The 18,955-nt window shown below is 44.3% G+C and overlaps 1 protein-coding gene across 5 annotated transcripts in view; it reads right to left on the reverse strand.

Moving 5' to 3' along the window:
* Nucleotides 1-363: 363 nt before the first annotated feature.
* kank2.S (KN motif and ankyrin repeat domains 2 S homeolog) overlaps nt 364-18,955 on the reverse strand; it is a 41,223-nt gene continuing 22,631 nt past the window's right edge. For 2 of the 5 annotated variants that reach the window (XM_041588884.1, XM_018239600.2), the window contains exons 2-13: nt 15,694-15,785; nt 15,357-15,570; nt 14,044-15,206; nt 12,763-12,873; nt 6,169-6,256; nt 5,419-5,637; nt 5,247-5,334; nt 4,929-5,148; nt 4,323-4,465; nt 3,980-4,180; nt 2,422-2,514; nt 364-1,445 (exon numbers count right to left, since the gene is read on the reverse strand). In XM_041588884.1, coding sequence (XP_041444818.1) covers nt 1,389-1,445; nt 2,422-2,514; nt 3,980-4,180; nt 4,323-4,465; nt 4,929-5,148; nt 5,247-5,334; nt 5,419-5,637; nt 6,169-6,256; nt 12,763-12,873; nt 14,044-15,206; nt 15,357-15,570; nt 15,694-15,785 — 2,689 coding nt within the window. In that variant the 3' untranslated portion in view covers nt 364-1,388. Of the gene's footprint in view, nt 1,446-2,421; nt 2,515-3,979; nt 4,181-4,322; nt 4,466-4,928; nt 5,149-5,246; nt 5,335-5,418; nt 5,638-6,168; nt 6,257-12,762; nt 12,874-14,043; nt 15,207-15,356; nt 15,604-15,693; nt 15,786-18,955 lie in introns of all 5 variants that reach the window. The other 3 variants (XM_041588882.1, XM_018239599.2, XM_041588883.1) reach the window with 2 other exon arrangements.

Below are 18,955 nucleotides of genomic sequence, written 5' to 3' on the forward strand. Positions count from 1 at the left end.
GCAGTTTGTGCAGTGTTGATTTACTGCCACCTTGAGGTGATGGTCGAGAACTTCAGTATCATTGTTTTCATTAAAGGGAATGTTCTGCTTAAAATTGCCTCCATTGTTCTATTTAACATGTAATATTGGCTCTGACATTCTGTAAATATAAATTCCTACGACTATCCTGCACTGCCCTCTCACACACTGGACACGACCATCGGTGACATGGTTCCAGATACAAACCTGGCAGACTAGGGGTCATTTCTGCATTAACATTGTGCATGTTATCACATGGGGCAAAGTGTAAGCTTCATATACAGTATATACAGCTCCTGCCATGATATATGTATACAATACAAAAGAGCAAGGAAGCCCACTACACAGAGGTACATATATATATATTCTTTACATTTATATATAGTGATACAGTTTTTATAAAATACAGAGACTCATCTCTACATAAAATGTTTGCATAACAAAAATATATAAATTGCAGTGCCTGTATAACAACCCATAAAGTATTATTGCTGAATCCTATGGAATGAGCTTAACTGACTGGTACAGAGGAGAGAGGCAAGGCTTTTTCTCAACCCACGGGCATCACCCTGTTTTATTGCTATGGCAGCTCTTACGTCTGTCCACTCTCTTTTTTTTACATTCTCAGTCTTTTCTTTATTTAACCTTTCACCATGAGTGTAACAGCCCTCAGTCTCCACCTTTTTCATCTTGAGAGTGGGATTTCCCGCTAGAACATAACCCACCAATCAAAGCGCTTCTTTGCCCTTGAAGTCCTTTAGGGCCCAGCTAGGCCAGTCCTCGGGGGCATGGCCAGCAGTGACTATAAATAAGGCAGCAATGAATGACATAAGCTGTGGCTCAGTTATTTGCCTCAGAATAACACACAGTGCCCCCTAGGAGTGGCCAGTGGCATTTTGGGCTTAGTAAGTGATGTCAAACACACTTTTTAGCTTTTTTGCCCAACTTTTAGCTGTTGTAGCACTGCACTTCCCTGCTGTGTTGATGTTGTAGTTCAGCAACAACTCAAGGGCAAGAGGCTGAAAATACTTGATATAAATAGAGGTGCCGCACATATCACAGACCAGATCCCACTGTTCTCTCAACCACCATTCCCAGGATCTGCACTTAATTTCCCATTATTTCCCTTCCTTACATCAACCATTTCTTGCTTTCCCTTAGCTTCCCCCTTTAATCGATTCTCTGTAGCTGCCTCCTCTTCTTTAGCTTCTCACTTCCTCACTCCCTGGCTCCCCTTTCCTCTCTCCATGGTGCTGAAGCCGAGTGTATAATCCTAGTGGTTTTGCAGTGCAATGTTATAGGGGCCACATATAGCTTTAGACGGCATGCAGTGTCTCTGTGGCCCCTCAACTTCACCCAAATTCCTCCTCTTATCGGGATTCATCTGATGGGTTCACTCTCTGGCATTGTGAGTCTGTTGCTTCATCCTGCAATGGAATATCATAAGATGTCATAGAATATTTGTATCTAATCAGAGACCCCAACATCTTCCCTCCTGTCTGTGTCACTGTATCACCCTGCAGTGGGAGGGACAGACTCATGTCCCATAGTTCCCTCCTGTCTGTCACTGTATCACCCTGCAGTGGGAGGGACAGACTCATGTCCCATAGTTCCCTCCTGTCTGTGTCACTGTATCACCCTGCAGTGGGAGGGACAGACTCATGTCCCATAGTTCCCTCCTGTCTGTGTCACTGTATCACCCTGCAGTGGGAGGGACAGGCTCATGTCCCATAGATCCCTCCTGTCTGTGTCACTGTATCACCCTGCAGTGGGAGGGACAGACTCATGTCCCATAGATCCCTCCTGTCTGTGTCACTGTATCACCCTGCAGTGGGAGGGAATGACTCATGTCCCATAGTTCCCTCCTGTCTGTGTCACTGTATCACCCTGCAGTGGGAGGGACAGACTCATGTCCCATAGTTCCCTCCTGTCTGTGTCACTGTATCACCCTGCAGTGGGAGGGACAGACTCATGTCCCATAGATCCCTCCTGTCTGTGTCACTGTATCACCCTGCAGTGGGAGGGAATGACTCATGTCCCATAGTTCCCTCCTGTCTGTGTCACTGTATCACCCTGCAGTGGGAGGGACAGACTCATGTCCCATAGTTCCCTCCTGTCTGTGTCACTGTATCACCCTGCAGTGGGAGGGACAGACTCGTGTCCCATAGTTCCCTCCTGTCTGTGTCACTGTATCACCCTGCAGTGGGAGGGACAGACTCATGTCCCATAGTTCCCTCCTGTCTGTCACTGTATCACCCTGCAGTGGGAGGGACAGACTAATGTCCCATAGTTCCCTCCTGTCTGTGTCACTGTATCACCCTGTAGTGGGAGGGACAGACTCATGTCCCATAGTTCCCTCCTGTCTGTGTCAATATGTAATAATTGAAATGCAATTCAACAAACCTGATTGGATGTCTTGGAGTTATGTGCAGAGAGCAGCATTGCTATATCATTCTGTCCAGCTTCCAGCGCAATAGACAGAGCTGTACTTCCATCCTATATATATATATATATATATCAAACAGAGAAATATATATTGTTGGTATCACATAGAAAACCCTTACCCTTTAGAGTTTAAAAATATATACTAACTTCATATGTAGTATTTATTACTGTAAATATTATGCTCTTATACTGCTAATATAATACACAGTACAATATACACAGTGCAGCTCCTCTGGGGAGGGATCCAGTAATATCTGTATTTATACAGCTCCTTTCTATTACAGTTATACACAGTGCAGCTCCTCTGGGGAGGGATCCAGTAATATCTGTGTATTTATACATCTCCTTTCTATTACAGTTATACACAGTGCAGCTCCTCTGGGGAGGGATCCCAGTAATATCTGTGTATTTATACAGCTCCTTTCTATTACACTTATACACAGTGCAGCTCCTCTGGGGAGGGATCCAGTAATATCTGTGTATTTATACATCTCCTTTCTATTACAGTTATACACAGTGCAGCTCCTCTGGGGAGGGATCCCAGTAATATCTGTGTATTTATACAACTCCTTTCTATTACAGTTATACACAGTGCAGCTCCTCTGGGGAGGGATCCAGTAATATCTGTATTTATACAGCTCCTTTCTATTACAGTTATACACAGTGCAGCTCCTCTGGGGAGGGATCCCAGTAATATCTGTGTATTTATACAGCTCCTTTCTATTACACTTATACACAGTGCAGCTCCTCTGGGGAGGGATCCCAGTAATATCTGTGTATTTATACAGCTCCTTTCTATTACAGTTATACACAGTGCAGCTCCTCTGGGGAGGGATCCCAGAAATATCTGTGTATTTATATTCTATTACAGTTATACACAGTGCAGCTCCTCTGGGGAGCGATCCCAGTAATATCTGTGTATTTATACGGCTCCTTTCTATTACAGTTATACACAGTGCAGCTCCTCTCGGGAGGGATCCAGTAATATCTGTGTATTTATACAGTTACTTTCTATTACAGTTATACACAGTGCAGCTCCTCTGGGGAGGGATCCAGTAATATCTGTGTATTTATACAGCTCCTTTCTATTACAGTTATACACAGTGCAGCTCCTCTGGGGAGGGATCCCAGTAATATCTGTGTATTTATACAGCTCCTTTCTATTACACTTATACACAGTGCAGCTCCTCTGGGGAGGGATCCAGTAATATCTGTGTATTTATACGGCTCCTTTCTATTACAGTTATACACAGTGCAGCTCCTCTGGGGAGGGATCCAGTAATATCTGTGTATTTATACAGTTCCTTTCTATTACAGTTATACACAGTGCAGCTCCTCTGGGGAGGGATCCCAGTAATATCTGTGTATTTATACATCTCCTTTCTATTACAGTTATACACAGTGCAGCTCCTCTGGGGAGGGATCCCAGTAATATCTGTGTATTTATAGTCTATTACAGTTACACACCGTACATTTCCACAATGACTTTGTACACTAATCAGTGAATGAGACTTACATTATCTGTGAGTGAAACATCACATGTAGATACCGCCAAGAGCAGACTGACAATATCGCCGTGCCCGTGTTCACATGCACACATAAGTGCTGTGGAGCCGTCATGATCTTGTATGTTGACATCTGCTCCACATGCCAACAGAGCCCGAACCACATCCAACCTCCCGTGACTGACGGCTAACATTAAAGCCGTCTGGCCTGCCTGAAATCAAATGGAGAAGGCTTACTAATTCCGCTGGCTCTGTACCCATGCTTTATAGACATGCCAATGCCCCCTTAGTGGATCTGGCACATATAAGGCTCAGATCACATATGCTGTTAGTATGTAGGTATGGGGCAAGTACCTGGCTGGCTCTGCAGTTCACGTCTCCCAATCGTAGCATCTGCGTCACTGTCTCGATGTCTTCGTCAGACCGAAAAGCCGCCAGGGCAGTGAGCATGAGGGGAGTGAAGCCGGCCTTATTCTGTCTGTTCACATCACATAGGCCTGAGGGCAGAAGGAGGGAGAGAGGATGAGGAGCAGCAGGAAAGGGCAGGAATGGTGGTGTGAGAAACTGGACTGGTGCAGAAAGCATGAACCGCCTTCAAAGAGCTTTAAAATAAGCAGCAAAGAAAAGGAGACCTTAAAAGGCAAAATCAGCCCATGCATATTACCCTTGTCTTTGTCTTACAATCTGGTCCCAGGGGTCACCGACCCCAACAACCAGGTCATCTCCTAAACATCTTTCAGTCTCCCATTCGATCCTTTGCCTGGTTGTCAAGTTAAGCGGGACCATAGCAACCAGCCACCTCCCCCTGCCAATATGGCTGCCTATCAGCATTTACCCGTATCCAGGAGCTGCCTGGATCTTTCAGTCTCCCATTCAATCCATTGCTTGGTTGTCGAGTTAAGTGGGACCCTAGCAACCAGCAACCTCCCCCTGCCAGTGTGGCTGCCTATCAGCACTCACCCGTATCCAGGAGCTGCCTGACCACAGTGAAGTTAGACTGAGACACTGCGTAGTGCACTGCTGTGTTCCCCTTGGTGTCGGCCATGTTTATGATCACCTCCAGCAGGCGCGGAGACATGGCACGGAACACTGTTAGATGGTGGCGAATAACGTATGGGTCTACATCTTTCTGCCGCAGGATCTTCATCCACTCCTGCAAAATTGCACCATGTGCTGCTGTCTACATACAAAAACCCCCCCAAATAAATGTTGTTAAACTGCAACTCCCAGAGCATTTGTAGCCTCACATACCCATCTCTGACCTTGCAACTCTCTTACCTTCTCTATGTCTGGAAATGCTAAACCTTCATCTACAGACTTCTGAAGGGACACGCAACCCGAAATCAACACATTACTCAGCTCCACTCTGTAACAACAGGGTTATATTGAATCTTGGGAGCTATGGGACGTGGAGTCAGGAATCTATGGGATAAAAGACGAGTACCATTACCTCGGTGTAGACCTGAGGGGAGACATTGTGGCTGTGGGGGGAGCTGGTTGTTCCTTCTCTGTATTCTTAGGGATATTACTGCTACTGGCTTCTAATGAGTGGAGCTCAGCTTGTGCCCCTGCTGGTGCCTCACTCGCCTCATGATATTCGCTCTCTGTGCTCTCACTGTCCGACAGGTTCTCCATAGTCCCAGAATCCTCTGAAGATGCTGAATCCATTCTGTACATGGAAGAGTTAGAGCCAATCAGATTGTACATCCTGTATCTCCATTATGCCAGTTCTATAAAGCTGAGAACAGGCCACACACAGATCCACTTGCCAAAAAGAAAAGAAACACAAGTGACATAAGTGAGTGTGTGGCACAGTCAGGAGTGTGAGTAGGAGAATGAGAGTGTGGCACAGACAGGAGTGTGAGTAGGAGAATGAGAGTGTGGCACAGACAGGAGTGTGAGTAGGAGAATGAGTGTGTGGCACAGACAGGAGTGTGAGTAGGAGAATGAGTGTGTGGCACAGACAGGAGTGTGAGTAGGAGAATGAGTGTGTGGCACAGACAGGAGTGTGAGTAGGAGAATGAGTGTGTGGCACAGACAGGAGTGTGAGTAGGAGAATGAGTGTGTGGCACAGACAGGAGTGTGAGTAGGAGAATGAGAGTGTGACACAGACAGGAGTGTGAGTAGGAGAATGAGTGTGGCAAAAAAAAAGAAATTGCTCGGTACAAACTGGAGGTGAGAATGAGGAATGGGCACTTACTCTCCATTCAGCCGTGTGTACTGGGGGTTTTTCACTTGTTGTTCCTCCTGCACATTGCGCTTGCCTTTATCTTGCTCCTTGTTTGGGTCTAGCAAATAGAAACATCCTATATGTCTCAGAAACACTCATTTCCCATTATTATTGTTTTTCACTGACTCTGTATTGCCCGTAATGCTCTGACATTCACAGCGGCTTTATTGAATCATCCCACTCGGTATGGAATAAATAGAATGAAGTCGTCTGCCTGCCCCTCAGCCTCATGTTTCCTAATGAGACCCCCAGTGCCCTTCACCTGTCTGCCTCACATTTCATTCAATCGCCCACATCATTAGCACAGTGTAAGCCCTCCAGTCTGGCAATGTGTATTAATATAGATACACAGAGCAGGGAGATCATTATCAGGGTATAGATACTCAGTCCCATTATACAGAGAGGGGAGATCATTATCAGGTATAGATACTCAGTCCCATTATACAGAGAGGGGAGATCATTATCAGGGTATAGATACTCAGTCCCATTATACAGAGAGAGGAGATCATTATCAGGGTATAGATACTCAGTCCCATTATACAGAGAGGGGAGATCATTATCAGGGTATAGATCAGTGATCCCCAACCAGTAGCTCGTGAGCAACATGTTGCTCTCCAACCCCTTGGATGTTGCTCTCAGGGTCCTCAAAGCAGGTGCTTATTTTTGAATTCCTGGCTTGGAGGCAAGTTTTAATGGATTAAAAACTAAGTCTAGTGCCAAGTAGAGTCTTTTGAAGGCTGCCAGTCCACATAGGGGCGACCAAATAGCCAATCATAGCACTTGTTTGTCACCCCAAGGGACTTTTTCACGCTTGTGTTGCTCCCCAACTCTTTTTACATTTTAATGTGGCTCACAAGTAAAAAAGGTTGGGGACCCCTGGTATAGATACTCAGTCCCATTATACAGAGAGGGGAGATTATTATCAGGGTATAGATACTCAGTCCCATTATACAGAGAGGGGAGATCATTATCAGGGTATAGATACTCAGTCCCATTATACAGAGAGGGGAGATCATTATCAGGGTATAGATACTCAGTCCCATTATACAGAGAGGGGAGATCATTATCAGGGTATAGATACTCAGTCCCATTATACAGAGAGGGGAGATCATTATCAGGGTATAGATACTCAGTCCCATTATACAGAGAGGGGAGATCATTATCAGGGTATAGATACTCAGTCCCATTATACAGAGAGGGGAGATCATTATCAGGGTATAGATACTCAGTCCCATTATGCAGAGAGGGGAGATCATTATCAGGGTATAGATACTCAGTCCCATTATACAGAGAGGGAAGATCATTATCAGGGTATAGATACTCAAGTCCCCCATTATACAGAGAGGGAAGATCATTATCAGGTATAGATACTCAGTCCCATTATACAGAGAGGGGAGATCATTATCAGGTATAGATACTCAGTCCCATTATACAGAGGGGGAGATCATTATCAGGTATAGATACTCAGTCCCATTATACAGAGGGGGGTGATCATTATCAGGTATAGATACTCAGTCCAATTATAGAGAGAGGGGAGATCATTATCAGGGTATAGATACTCAGTCCCATTATACAGAGGGGGAGATCATTATCAGGGTATAGATACTCAGTCCCATTATACAGAGAGGGGAGATCATTATCAGGGTAATAGATACTCAGTCCCCATTATACAGAGAGGGGAGATCATTATCAGGGTATAGATACTCAGTCCCATTATACAGAGAGGGAAGATCATTATCAGGGTATAGATACTCAGTCCCATTATACAGAGGGGGGAGATCATTATCAGGGTATAGATACTCAGTCCCATTATACAGAGAGGGGAGATCATTATCAGGGTATATGATACTCAGTCCCATTATACAGAGAGGGGAGATCATTATCAGGGTATAGATACTCAGTCCCATTATACAGAGAGAGGAGATCATTATCAGGGTATAGATAATCAGTCCCCATTATACAGAGAGGGAAGATCATTATCAGGTATAGATACTCAGTCCCATTATACAGAGGGGGGAGATCATTATCAGGTATAGATACTCAGTCCCATTATACAGAGGGGGAGGATCATTATCAGGTATTAGATACTCAGTCCCATTATACAGAGAGGGGGTGATAATTATCAGGTATAGATACTCAGTCCCATTATACAGAGAGGGAGATCATTATCAGGGTATAGATACTCAGTCCCATTATACCAGAAAGGAGAGATCATTATAGGTATAGATACTCAGTCCCATTATACAAGAGGGAGATCATTATCAGGGTATAAGATACTCAGTCCCATTATACAGGAGAGGAAGATCATTATCAGGGTATAGATACTCAGTCCCATTATACAGAGGGGGAGATCATTATCAGGGTATAGATACTCAGTCCCATTATACAGAGAGGGGAGATCATTATCAGGGTATAGATACTCAGTCCATTATACAGAGAGGGGAGATCATTATCAGGGTATAGATACTCAGTCCCATTATACAGAGAGGGGAGATCATTATCAGGGTATAGATACTCAGTCCCATTATACAGAGAGGGGAGATCATTATCAGGGTATAGATACTCAGTCCCATTATACAGAGAGGGGAGATCATTATCAGGTATAGATACTCAGTCCCATTATACAGAGAGGGGAGATCATTATCAGGTATAGATACTCAGTCCCATTATACAGAGAGAGGAGATCATTATCAGGGATTGATACTCAGTCCCATTATACAGAGAGGGAAGATCATTATCAGGTATAGATACTCAGTCCCATTATACAGAGAGGGGGAGATCATTATCAGGGTATAGATACTCAGTCCCATTATACAGAGAGGGGAGATTCATTATCAGGTGATAGATACTCGAGTCGCGCATTATACAGAGAGGGGGAAGATCATTATCAGGGTATAGAGTACCTCCGATCCCATTATACAGACGAGGGGGAAGGATCATTATCAGGGTATAGATACTCAGTCCCATTATACAGAGAGGGAGGAGATCATTATCAGGGTATAGATACTCCCAGTCCCATTATCACAGAGAGGGGAGATCATTATCACGGTATAGATACTCAGTCCCATTATACCAGAGAGGGGAGATCATTATCAGGTTATAGATACTCCGTCCCATTATACAGAGCGGGGAGATCATTATCAGGGGGTATACGATACTCAGTCCGCATTATACAGAGGAGGGGGAAGATCATTATCCAGGGTATAGATACTCAGTCATTATACAGAGGGGGAGATCATTACAGGGATAGATACTCGTCCCCATTATACAGAAGAGGGGAGATCATTATCAGGGTATAGATACTCACGTCCCAGTTATAACAGCAGAGGGAGAGATCATTATCAGGGGTATAGGATACCTCAGTTCCATTATACAGAGAGGGAAGATCATGTATCAGGGTATAGATATCAGTCCCATAACAGAGGGGGAGATCATTATCCAGGTATAGATACTCTAGTCCCATATACAGAGAGGGAGATCATTATCAAGGGTATAGATACTCAGTCCCATTATACAGAAGAGGGGAGATCATTATCAGGGATAGATACTCAGTCCCATTATACAGAGAGGGGAGATCATTATCAGGCGGATATAGATACTCAGTCCCATTATACAGAGAGGGAGATCATTATCAGGGTTAGATACTCAGTCCCATTATACAGAGAGAGGAGATCATTATCAGGGTATAGATACTTCAGTCCCATTATACAGAGAGGGAGATTCATTATCAGGTATAGATACTCAGTCCCTATACAAGAGGGGAGATCATCAGGTATAGATACTCATCCCATTATACAGAGAGGGGAGATCATTATCAGGTATAGATACTCAGTCCCATTAATACAGAGAGGTGATCATTATCAGTATAAGATACTCAGTCCCAATTATACAGAGAGGGGAGATCATTATCAGGGTATAGATACTCAGTCCCATTATACAGAGGGGGAGATCATTATCAAGGGTCATAGATACTCAGTCCCATTATACAGAGAGGGGAAGATCATTATCAGGTATAGATACCAGTCCCATTATACAGAGGGGGAGATCATTATCAGGGTATAGATACTCAGTCCCATTATACAGAGAGGGAAGATCATTATCAGGGTATAGATACTCAGTCCCATTATACAGAGAGGGGAGATCATTATCAGGGTATAGATACTCAGTCCCATTATACAGAGAGGGAGATCATTATCAGGGTATAGATACTCAGTCCCATTATACAGAGAGGGGAGATCATTATCAGGTATAGATACTCAGTCCCATTATACAGAGAGGGGGAGATCATTATCAGGTATAGATACTCAGTCCCATTATACAGAGAGGGGGGATCATTATCAGGGTATAGATACTCAGTCCCATTTATACAGAGAGGGGAGATCATTATCAGGTATAGATACTCAGTCCCATTATACAGAGAGGGGAGATCATTATCAGGTATAGATACTCAGTCCCATTATACAGAGAGGGGAGATCATTATCAGGGTATAGATACTCAGTCCCATTATACAGAGAGGGGAGATTCATTATCAGGGTATAGATACTCAGTCCCATTATACAGAGAGGGAAGATCATTATCAGGGTATAGATACTCAGTCCCATTATACAGAGAGGGGAGATCATTATCAGGTATAGATTACTCAGTCCCATTATACAGAGAGGGGAGATCATTATCAGGTATAGATACTCAGTCCCATTATACAGAGAGGGGAGATCATTATCAGGGTATAGATACTCAGTCCCATTATACATAGAGGGGAGATCATTATCAGGGTATAGATACTCAGTCCCATTATACATAGAGGGAAGATCATTATCAGGTATAGATACTCAGTCCCATTATACAGAGAGGGGAGATCATTATCAGGTATAGATACTCAGTCCCATTATACAGAGGGGGGAGATCATTATCAGGTATAGATACTCAGTCCCATTATACAGAGAGGGGTGATCATTATCAGGTATAGATACTCAGTCCAATTATACAGAGAGGGGAGATCATTATCAGGGTATAGATACTCAGTCCCATTATACAGAGGGGGAGATCATTATCAGGGTATAGATACTCAGTCCCATTATACAGAGAGGGAAGATCATTATCAGGGTATAGATACTCAGTCCCATTATACAGAGGGGGAGATCATTATCAGGGTATAGATACTCAGTCCCATTATACAGAGAGGGAAGATCATTATCAGGGTATAGATACTCAGTCCCATTATACAGAGAGGGAAGATCATTATCAGGGTATAGATACTCAGTCCCATTATACAGAGAGGGGAGATCATTATCAGGTATAGATACTCAGTCCCATTATACAGAGAGGGGAGATCATTATCAGGTATAGATACTCAGTCCCATTATACAGAGAGGGGAGATCATTATCAGGGTATAGATACTCAGTCCCATTATACAGAGAGAGGAGATCATTATCAGGGTATAGATACTCAGTCCCATTATACAGAGAGGGAAGATCATTATCAGGTATAGATACTCAGTCCCATTATACAGAGAGGGGAGATCATTATCAGGTATAGATACTCAGTCCCATTATACAGAGGGGGGAGATCATTATCAGGTATAGATACTCAGTCCCATTATACAGAGAGGGGTGATCATTATCAGGTATAGATACTCAGTCCAATTATACAGAGAGGGGAGATCATTATCAGGGTATAGATACTCAGTCCCATTATACAGAGGGGGAGATCATTATCAGGGTATAGATACTCAGTCCCATTATACAGAGAGGGAAGATCATTATCAGGTATAGATACTCAGTCCCATTATACAGAGGGGAGATCATTATCAGGGTATAGATACTCAGTCTCATTATACAGAGAGGAAGATCATTATCAGGGTATAGATTACTCAGTCCCATTATACAGAGAGGGGAGATCATTATCAGGGTATAGATACTCAGTCCCATTATACAGAGAGGGGAGATCATTATCAGGTATAGATACTCAGTCCCATTATACAGAGAGGGGAGATCATTATCAGGTATAGATACTCAGTCCCATTATACAGAGAGGGGAGATCATTATCAGGGTATAGATACTCAGTCCCATTATACATAGAGGGGAGATCATTATCAGGGTATAGATACTCAGTCCCATTATACAGAGAGGGAAGATCATTATCAGGGTATAGATACTCAGTCCCATTATACAGAGAGGGGAGATCATTATCAGGTATAGATACTCAGTCCCATTATACAGAGAGGGGAGATCATTATCAGGTATAGATACTCAGTCCCATTATACAGAGAGGGGAGATCATTATCAGGGTATAGATACTCAGTCCCATTATACATAGAGGGGAGATCATTATCAGGGTATAGATACTCAGTCCCATTATACATAGAGGGGAGATCATTATCAGGGTATAGATACTCAGTCCCATTATACAGAGCAGTGAGAACATTATCAGGGTATAGATACTCAGTCCCATTATAACAAAGATTCTTCCACCCCCCCCAAATCTAAGAGTTTGACTAGACCCAGAGCACTTTGGGGGGTATAACATGGTGCTAGAGCGTATGATACAGTCAGGATTATGTACCTGCGATGTCTCCTTCTCTTCCAGCCGCAGCGCCGAACATGTTTAACTCACTCCTCGTTGCTGTATGGACCAGGGAAGAGACCTCTGTCATATTCCCCTCTGTCACAGGCTCTGAGATAAAGGAGAATAACTGTCACAAACCTATTGGATATCAGAGACAAACAGGGAGGGACTTTATATACCAAGCTCACTACATGGCATTAGATTTATGTTGGGAAAACACAGAGTCTCATTAAAGGGGTTGTTCACCTTTAAATTAACTTTTAATATGATGTACTGAGTGATATTCTGAGACAATTGATTTTAATTATTTTTGAGTTATTTAGCTTTTTATTCAGCAGCTCTCCAGTTTGTGATTTCAGCAATCTGGTTGCTAATCTCCAAATTACCCTAGCAACCATGCACTGATTTGAATAAGAGACTGGAATATTCATAGGAGAGACGTGAATAGAAAAATGAGTGATACAATAACAATAATGTGTAGCCTTTCAGATCATTTGTTTTTTTTTAGATGGGGTCAGTGACCCCCATTTGAAAGCTGGAAAGAGTCAGAAGAAGAAGGCAAATAATTCAAAAGTTATAGAAAAAGGAAAAATAAAGGCTAATTGAAAAGTTGCTTAGAAATAGCCATTCTATAACTTACTAAGAGTTAAAAACCTTAACAACCTTTAACTGGGTGGAAGACTTCAGTGTGTACCCCCATTTCATGCACAGGTATTGAGCTCTGATTCTCTCTTTCCTCTGGTCAGATAAGAGCTCTAATAAGCCAGTTGGGGCATTTTCCTATAGCATTCAGCTGGGCAATATAAAGAATTTGGATTTAGCTTTGGCCACTAGAGGGAGGACACAACCAAGAACCACCCCATGCTCACCATGGGAAAGACAATTGTACAGATAATGCCCTTTCCTTTGGGTCCAAACCCTGTACCCAGCCAGGACTCATGTAAGTCAAAAGTAGAGGGTACCCATCTGTATTGGGCCCAGCAGTGCTGCTGCCTCCCAGGCACCCCATCCCAACGGCAAACCCCTTTAACCCCCAGCCCCCCCCTGATGTGCATACCTTTTTCTGCCACAACCAGGTCGAGGGCAGCAATGACAGGTGGGACAGTGGGCCCACTAGAGCTGGGGCCCACCAGGTATTTTCCTGTATTCCACCAGCCCAGTCTGACCCTGTCTGGAATTACACATTAGGGTCCTGTCTACTCAGGGTATAAGGGTGGTAGTGACACTCATATGGACATCACCTGTCAATCATGAAACCTAAGCTTTCCTTCTTCTCACCTTCTGTAATACAGTGCCCAGTGATGCTGATCTTCTTGACTAGATGGATAGTGGGAAGTGGTCCTGAGGGAGAGAGTAAAGGCTTCTCCACAACTTCCCTGCTTTTGTAGACCCTTTCCTCCTCTCCTTCTATTGCTTTGGCTGCTCCTCCTCTCCATTCCAGGTCTCGTGCTCTCTGTGGCTGGACCCCGTGTCCTACTTTGGTGCTGGAGACCACCTCACTTCCCCGCTCCACCCTGGCAACTTTGATAGCATCTGCCCTCACCTCCTCCTTCTTCTCCCTCTTTGCCACCTCCTCTGCTCTCCCTGCCTTTTCTGCCTCCTCCAGCTTGCGGTTGGCATTTTGAACTTCTATTAACGCTCGGGCAAGTTGCTTTTCAAGGACCGCTATTTTGGCAGACAGAGCCTGGATCAGCATCTTCTGCTTGTCTGTATCTAGTTGCCTTATGGGAACAGGCCCAAAGTCCGTCTCTCGCACCCACACCCCAACACTGCACAGTGTTTTCCTGGGTGCTCTGCTGGTTTCCACCATCTCTTTCTTACATTCATCTTTTGGTTTTTTGTCTTCCCCTTCCTGATTCGTCTCTTCCTTTTCGGGTCCCACCTTGCTCACTACTTTGTCACCTTTTTCTTTCTCCACCTTTGACTCTTCCTCTGGGATCTCTATGTAAAGCTCACCTCTGTCCTTGCCCCAAATGCTACCCCGTGGGTGCCCAAGATATTTCTGGCTTTTGAGCTGGACACTGAGCTGGCGTTTCTCTTCCTGAAGAACAGAAATCTTCACCTGCAGGACAGGGATCAACTTCACCTGTTCCTCTAGATGGCGCAACCTCTTAAGTGCCACCGCCATCTGCTCGCGCACGTGCTGGAGCTGGGCCGGGGATGGAGATACTGGAGTAGACATCCCTGAGCTTAGTGGGGTGAAAGAAGAGATCTGCTGTGAAGAGGTTGAGGGAAAGCGAGAAAGAGATTGAGTAGACAGAGAACTGGTAGAGCGGCATCCCAAGCTGAGAGGACGAGACTGTCCTGCCTCCAACTTCTTACTGGCATCGAGCAATGTCTTCTCCACTCTTGGATTAAAGTTATGCGGAGCCTGTGCCCCTCCTCTGCTCTCATACACTGGGTAGAAGCTTCTTCCGCAGTAGGAGTAGGAGGAGTGGCGGCTACAATAAAAAAAAGTGGAAATTACTTGAGTCCTAAAAATTTCAGTCTCATATTAGCAAGGCTGCCCGGGTCCTACAATTCCACAACTTCTAAACTATTATTAAGGAGAACTAAGCTTCGAATATCATTAAATGTATATTCTATGTTACCTGTCGTTACTTGCATTGGAGCAGAGGGATTCTGTAGAGGTCCACCAGGAGCCTGTGTATCCAGGGCCACGGGGCAAGGAGCCATAGCGGGGCCGGCGGTGCACTGGCACTCGTTTTATAGTGTGACCCTTTTCTATGTCATCAACGTATTTGAGGAAGTCCAAATCCAAGCGGTAACCGTAGGGCGTCTCCACTGAGTAGGCCACTTCTGGGTCTTTTATGGATGAGAGAGAAGGACCAGGCTTCCCTGGCAAAAGAGACAACATAATTATATGTATTTATCCAGCTATGGTTGTGCCCATTAAGCAAATACAGTAGAGTCTGGTGTCATGAGTACCTGGGAAGTGAGTTTCCATATGAAGAACTTGCGCCATCATCTCACGTTCAATCAGGAATGTAGCTGAGATCAATGTGTTATTACTTTTGTCCCTGCAAGAAATCAATATGGGGATAAATAAAAGCATTATGGAGTCTGTCCCTCCCACTGCAGGGTGATACAGTGACACAGACAGGAGGGAACTATGGGACATGAGTTTGTCCCTCCCACTGCAGGGTGATACAGTGACACAGACAGGAGGGAACTATGGAACACGAGTCTGTCCCTCCCACTGCAGGGTGATACAGTGACACAGACAGGAGGGAACTATGGGACATGAGTCTGTCCCTCCCACTGCAGGGTGATACAGTGACACAGACAGGAGGGAACTATGGGACATGAGTCTGTCCCTCCCACTGCAGGGTGATACAGTGACACAGACAGGAGGGAACTATGGGACATGAGTCTGTCCCTCCCACTGCAGGGTGATACAGTGACACAGACAGGAGCGAACTATGGGACATGAGTCTGTCCCTCCCACTGCAGGGTGATACAGTGACACAGACAGGAGGGAACTATGGGACATGAGTCTGTCCCTCCCACTGCAGGGTGATACAGTGACACAGACAGGAGGGAACTATGGGACATGAGTCTGTCCCTCCCACTGCAGGGTGATACAGTGACACAGACAGGAGGGAACTATGGGACATGAGTCTGTCCCTCCCACTGCAGGGTGATACAGTGACACAGACAGGAGGGAACTATGGGACATAAGTCTGTCCCTCCCACTGCAGGGTGATACAGTGACACAGACAGGAGGGAACTATGGGACATGAGTCTGTCCCTCCCACTGCAGGGTGATACAGTAGTGACACAGACAGGAGGGAACTATGTCAATACAAGCACAGCAGTTGTGTAACACACCATATTCACCACAGGGTGGCACCAGTATTCAGCCTTTTACTATAACTTTTACTAACTATTCCTGCAGGCACTGACAGATTAGAGCACTTTTAATTCCCAGACATAGGGTGCAGTGGTAGATGGCTGAGGGGACTGGAAATAGTAGATTACCAACAGCTTGTGGGCCCCAGGTTAGTCCGGCCCTAATAACAATCTATATGAGACATTAGATCTGCCTCTTGCGCAGATTCGGCCACTTGTTTGCCAGATTCAGCACAGGGTTCCTTGTACAGAAAGCTTATAGGGACATTATCATATTCCCATCCTATTGCTTTATATTGTTAAACAATCCCACTCCATGTCCATTTTCCATTGTTTCCTGTCATTTCTGCCCATAGCTCATCATTCCCCCTAAATCCTACATTTCCCACCCCATATTCCTTTATATCTACCCTCCATATAGTTTATATTGTTATTCATCAGGCCCTGTCCCACTGTATGTGCCCTCCCTCCCTACTCCGCCTTTCCCATAGTGATTTCCACCCAGCACCCCCCACACTCACCAGATCATATGCTGTGTATGTGTCACGAGTCTCCCCGTATCATCAGTCTAATCATCATCTCTGTGCCTGTGATTAGTTCTGACCCACCCTGTACTCAGACCAATTAATCTCTCTATGTCTCAATCCTCTAGTGCCACCATCACATATGCCTTCCCTATGCCAGCGGTGCTGCCTGTGTTTTCGTATCTTCATGCCCTGCCTTAGGCCTGTAACTCATATAAATCCACTGTAGTACTCTCCCTTATCCTTCCTCTACCTCCATTTCTTCTCCTCCCCATGTCTTCTTTATCTTGCACTTCCCTGTGTTCCTCTTCCCTCTCCCCCTTTCATCATCTCACCCCCCAATTCCATCCCGTCTCCCTCTCAGATACACATTGTGCCTTCCCTGCTCCCATCACCAGTGCAGCCTTGCCCAGTACTGACAGGCCAAGCACAGCTTATCAGCTCTGAGGTGCAGCACTGCAGTAATCTGCTCCCTCCCTATGTCACTGTGTATATCCTACATTCTCCCTATGTCACTGTGTATATCCTACATTCTCTCTATGTCACTGTGTATATCCTACATTCTCTCTATGTCACTGTGTATATCCTACATTCTCTCTATATCACTGTGTATATCCTATATTCTCCCTATATCACTGTGTATATCCTACATTCTCCCTATGTCACTGTGTATATCCTACATTCTCCCTATATCACTGTGTATATCCTACATTCTCCCTATGTCACTGTGTATATCCTACATTCTCCCTATGTTACTGTGTATATCCTACATTCTCCCTATGTCACTGTGTATATCCTACATTCTCTCTCTGTCACTGTGTATATCCTACATTCTCCCTATGTCACTGTGTATATCCTACATTCTCCCTATGTCACTGTGTATATCCTACATTCGCTCTTTATCACGGTGTATATCCTACATTCTCTCTATGTCACTGTGTATATCCTACTTTCTCTCTATATCACATTGTATATCCTACATTCTCTCTATATCACTGTGTATATCCTACATTCTCTCTATATCACTGTGTATATCCTACTTTCTCTCTATATCACTTTGTATATCCTACATTCTCTCTATATCACTGTGTATATCCTACTTTCTCTCTATATCACTGTGAATATCCTACTTTCTCTCTATATCACTTTGTATATCCTACATTCTCTCTATATCACTGTGTATATCCTACATTCTCTCTATGTCACTGTGTATATCCTACATTATCTCTCCTCTGTCACTGTGTATATCCTACATTCTCTCTATATCACTGTGTATATCCTACATTCTCTCTATGTCACTGTGTATATCCTACATTATCTCTCCTCTCTGTCACTGTGTATATCCTACATTCTCTCTATGTCACTGTGTAAATCCTACATTCTCTCTATGTCACTGTGTATACCCTACATTCTCTCTCCTCCCTATGTCACTGTGTATATCCTACATTCTCTCTATGTCACTGTGTATATCCTACATTATCTCTCCTCTCTGTCACTGTGTATATCCTACATTCTCTCTATGTCACTGTGTATATCCTACATTCCCTCTATGTCACTGTGTATACCCTACATTCTCTCTCCTCCCTATGTCACTGTGTATATCCTACATTCTCTCTATGTCACTGTGTATATCCTACATTATCTCTCCTCTATGTCACTGTGTATATCCTACATTCTCTCTATGTCTCTGTGTATATCCTACATTCCCTCTCCTCTCTATGTCGCTGTTTATAGCCTACATTCTCTCTCCTCTCCATGTATATCCTACATTCTCCTTTTGTCACTTTGTATATCCATACAGGTCCCATACCTAT

Source organism: Xenopus laevis, chromosome 3S (genome assembly GCF_017654675.1).
Source record: "Xenopus laevis strain J_2021 chromosome 3S, Xenopus_laevis_v10.1, whole genome shotgun sequence".
Classification (NCBI taxonomy): Eukaryota; Metazoa; Chordata; class Amphibia; order Anura; family Pipidae; genus Xenopus; species Xenopus laevis.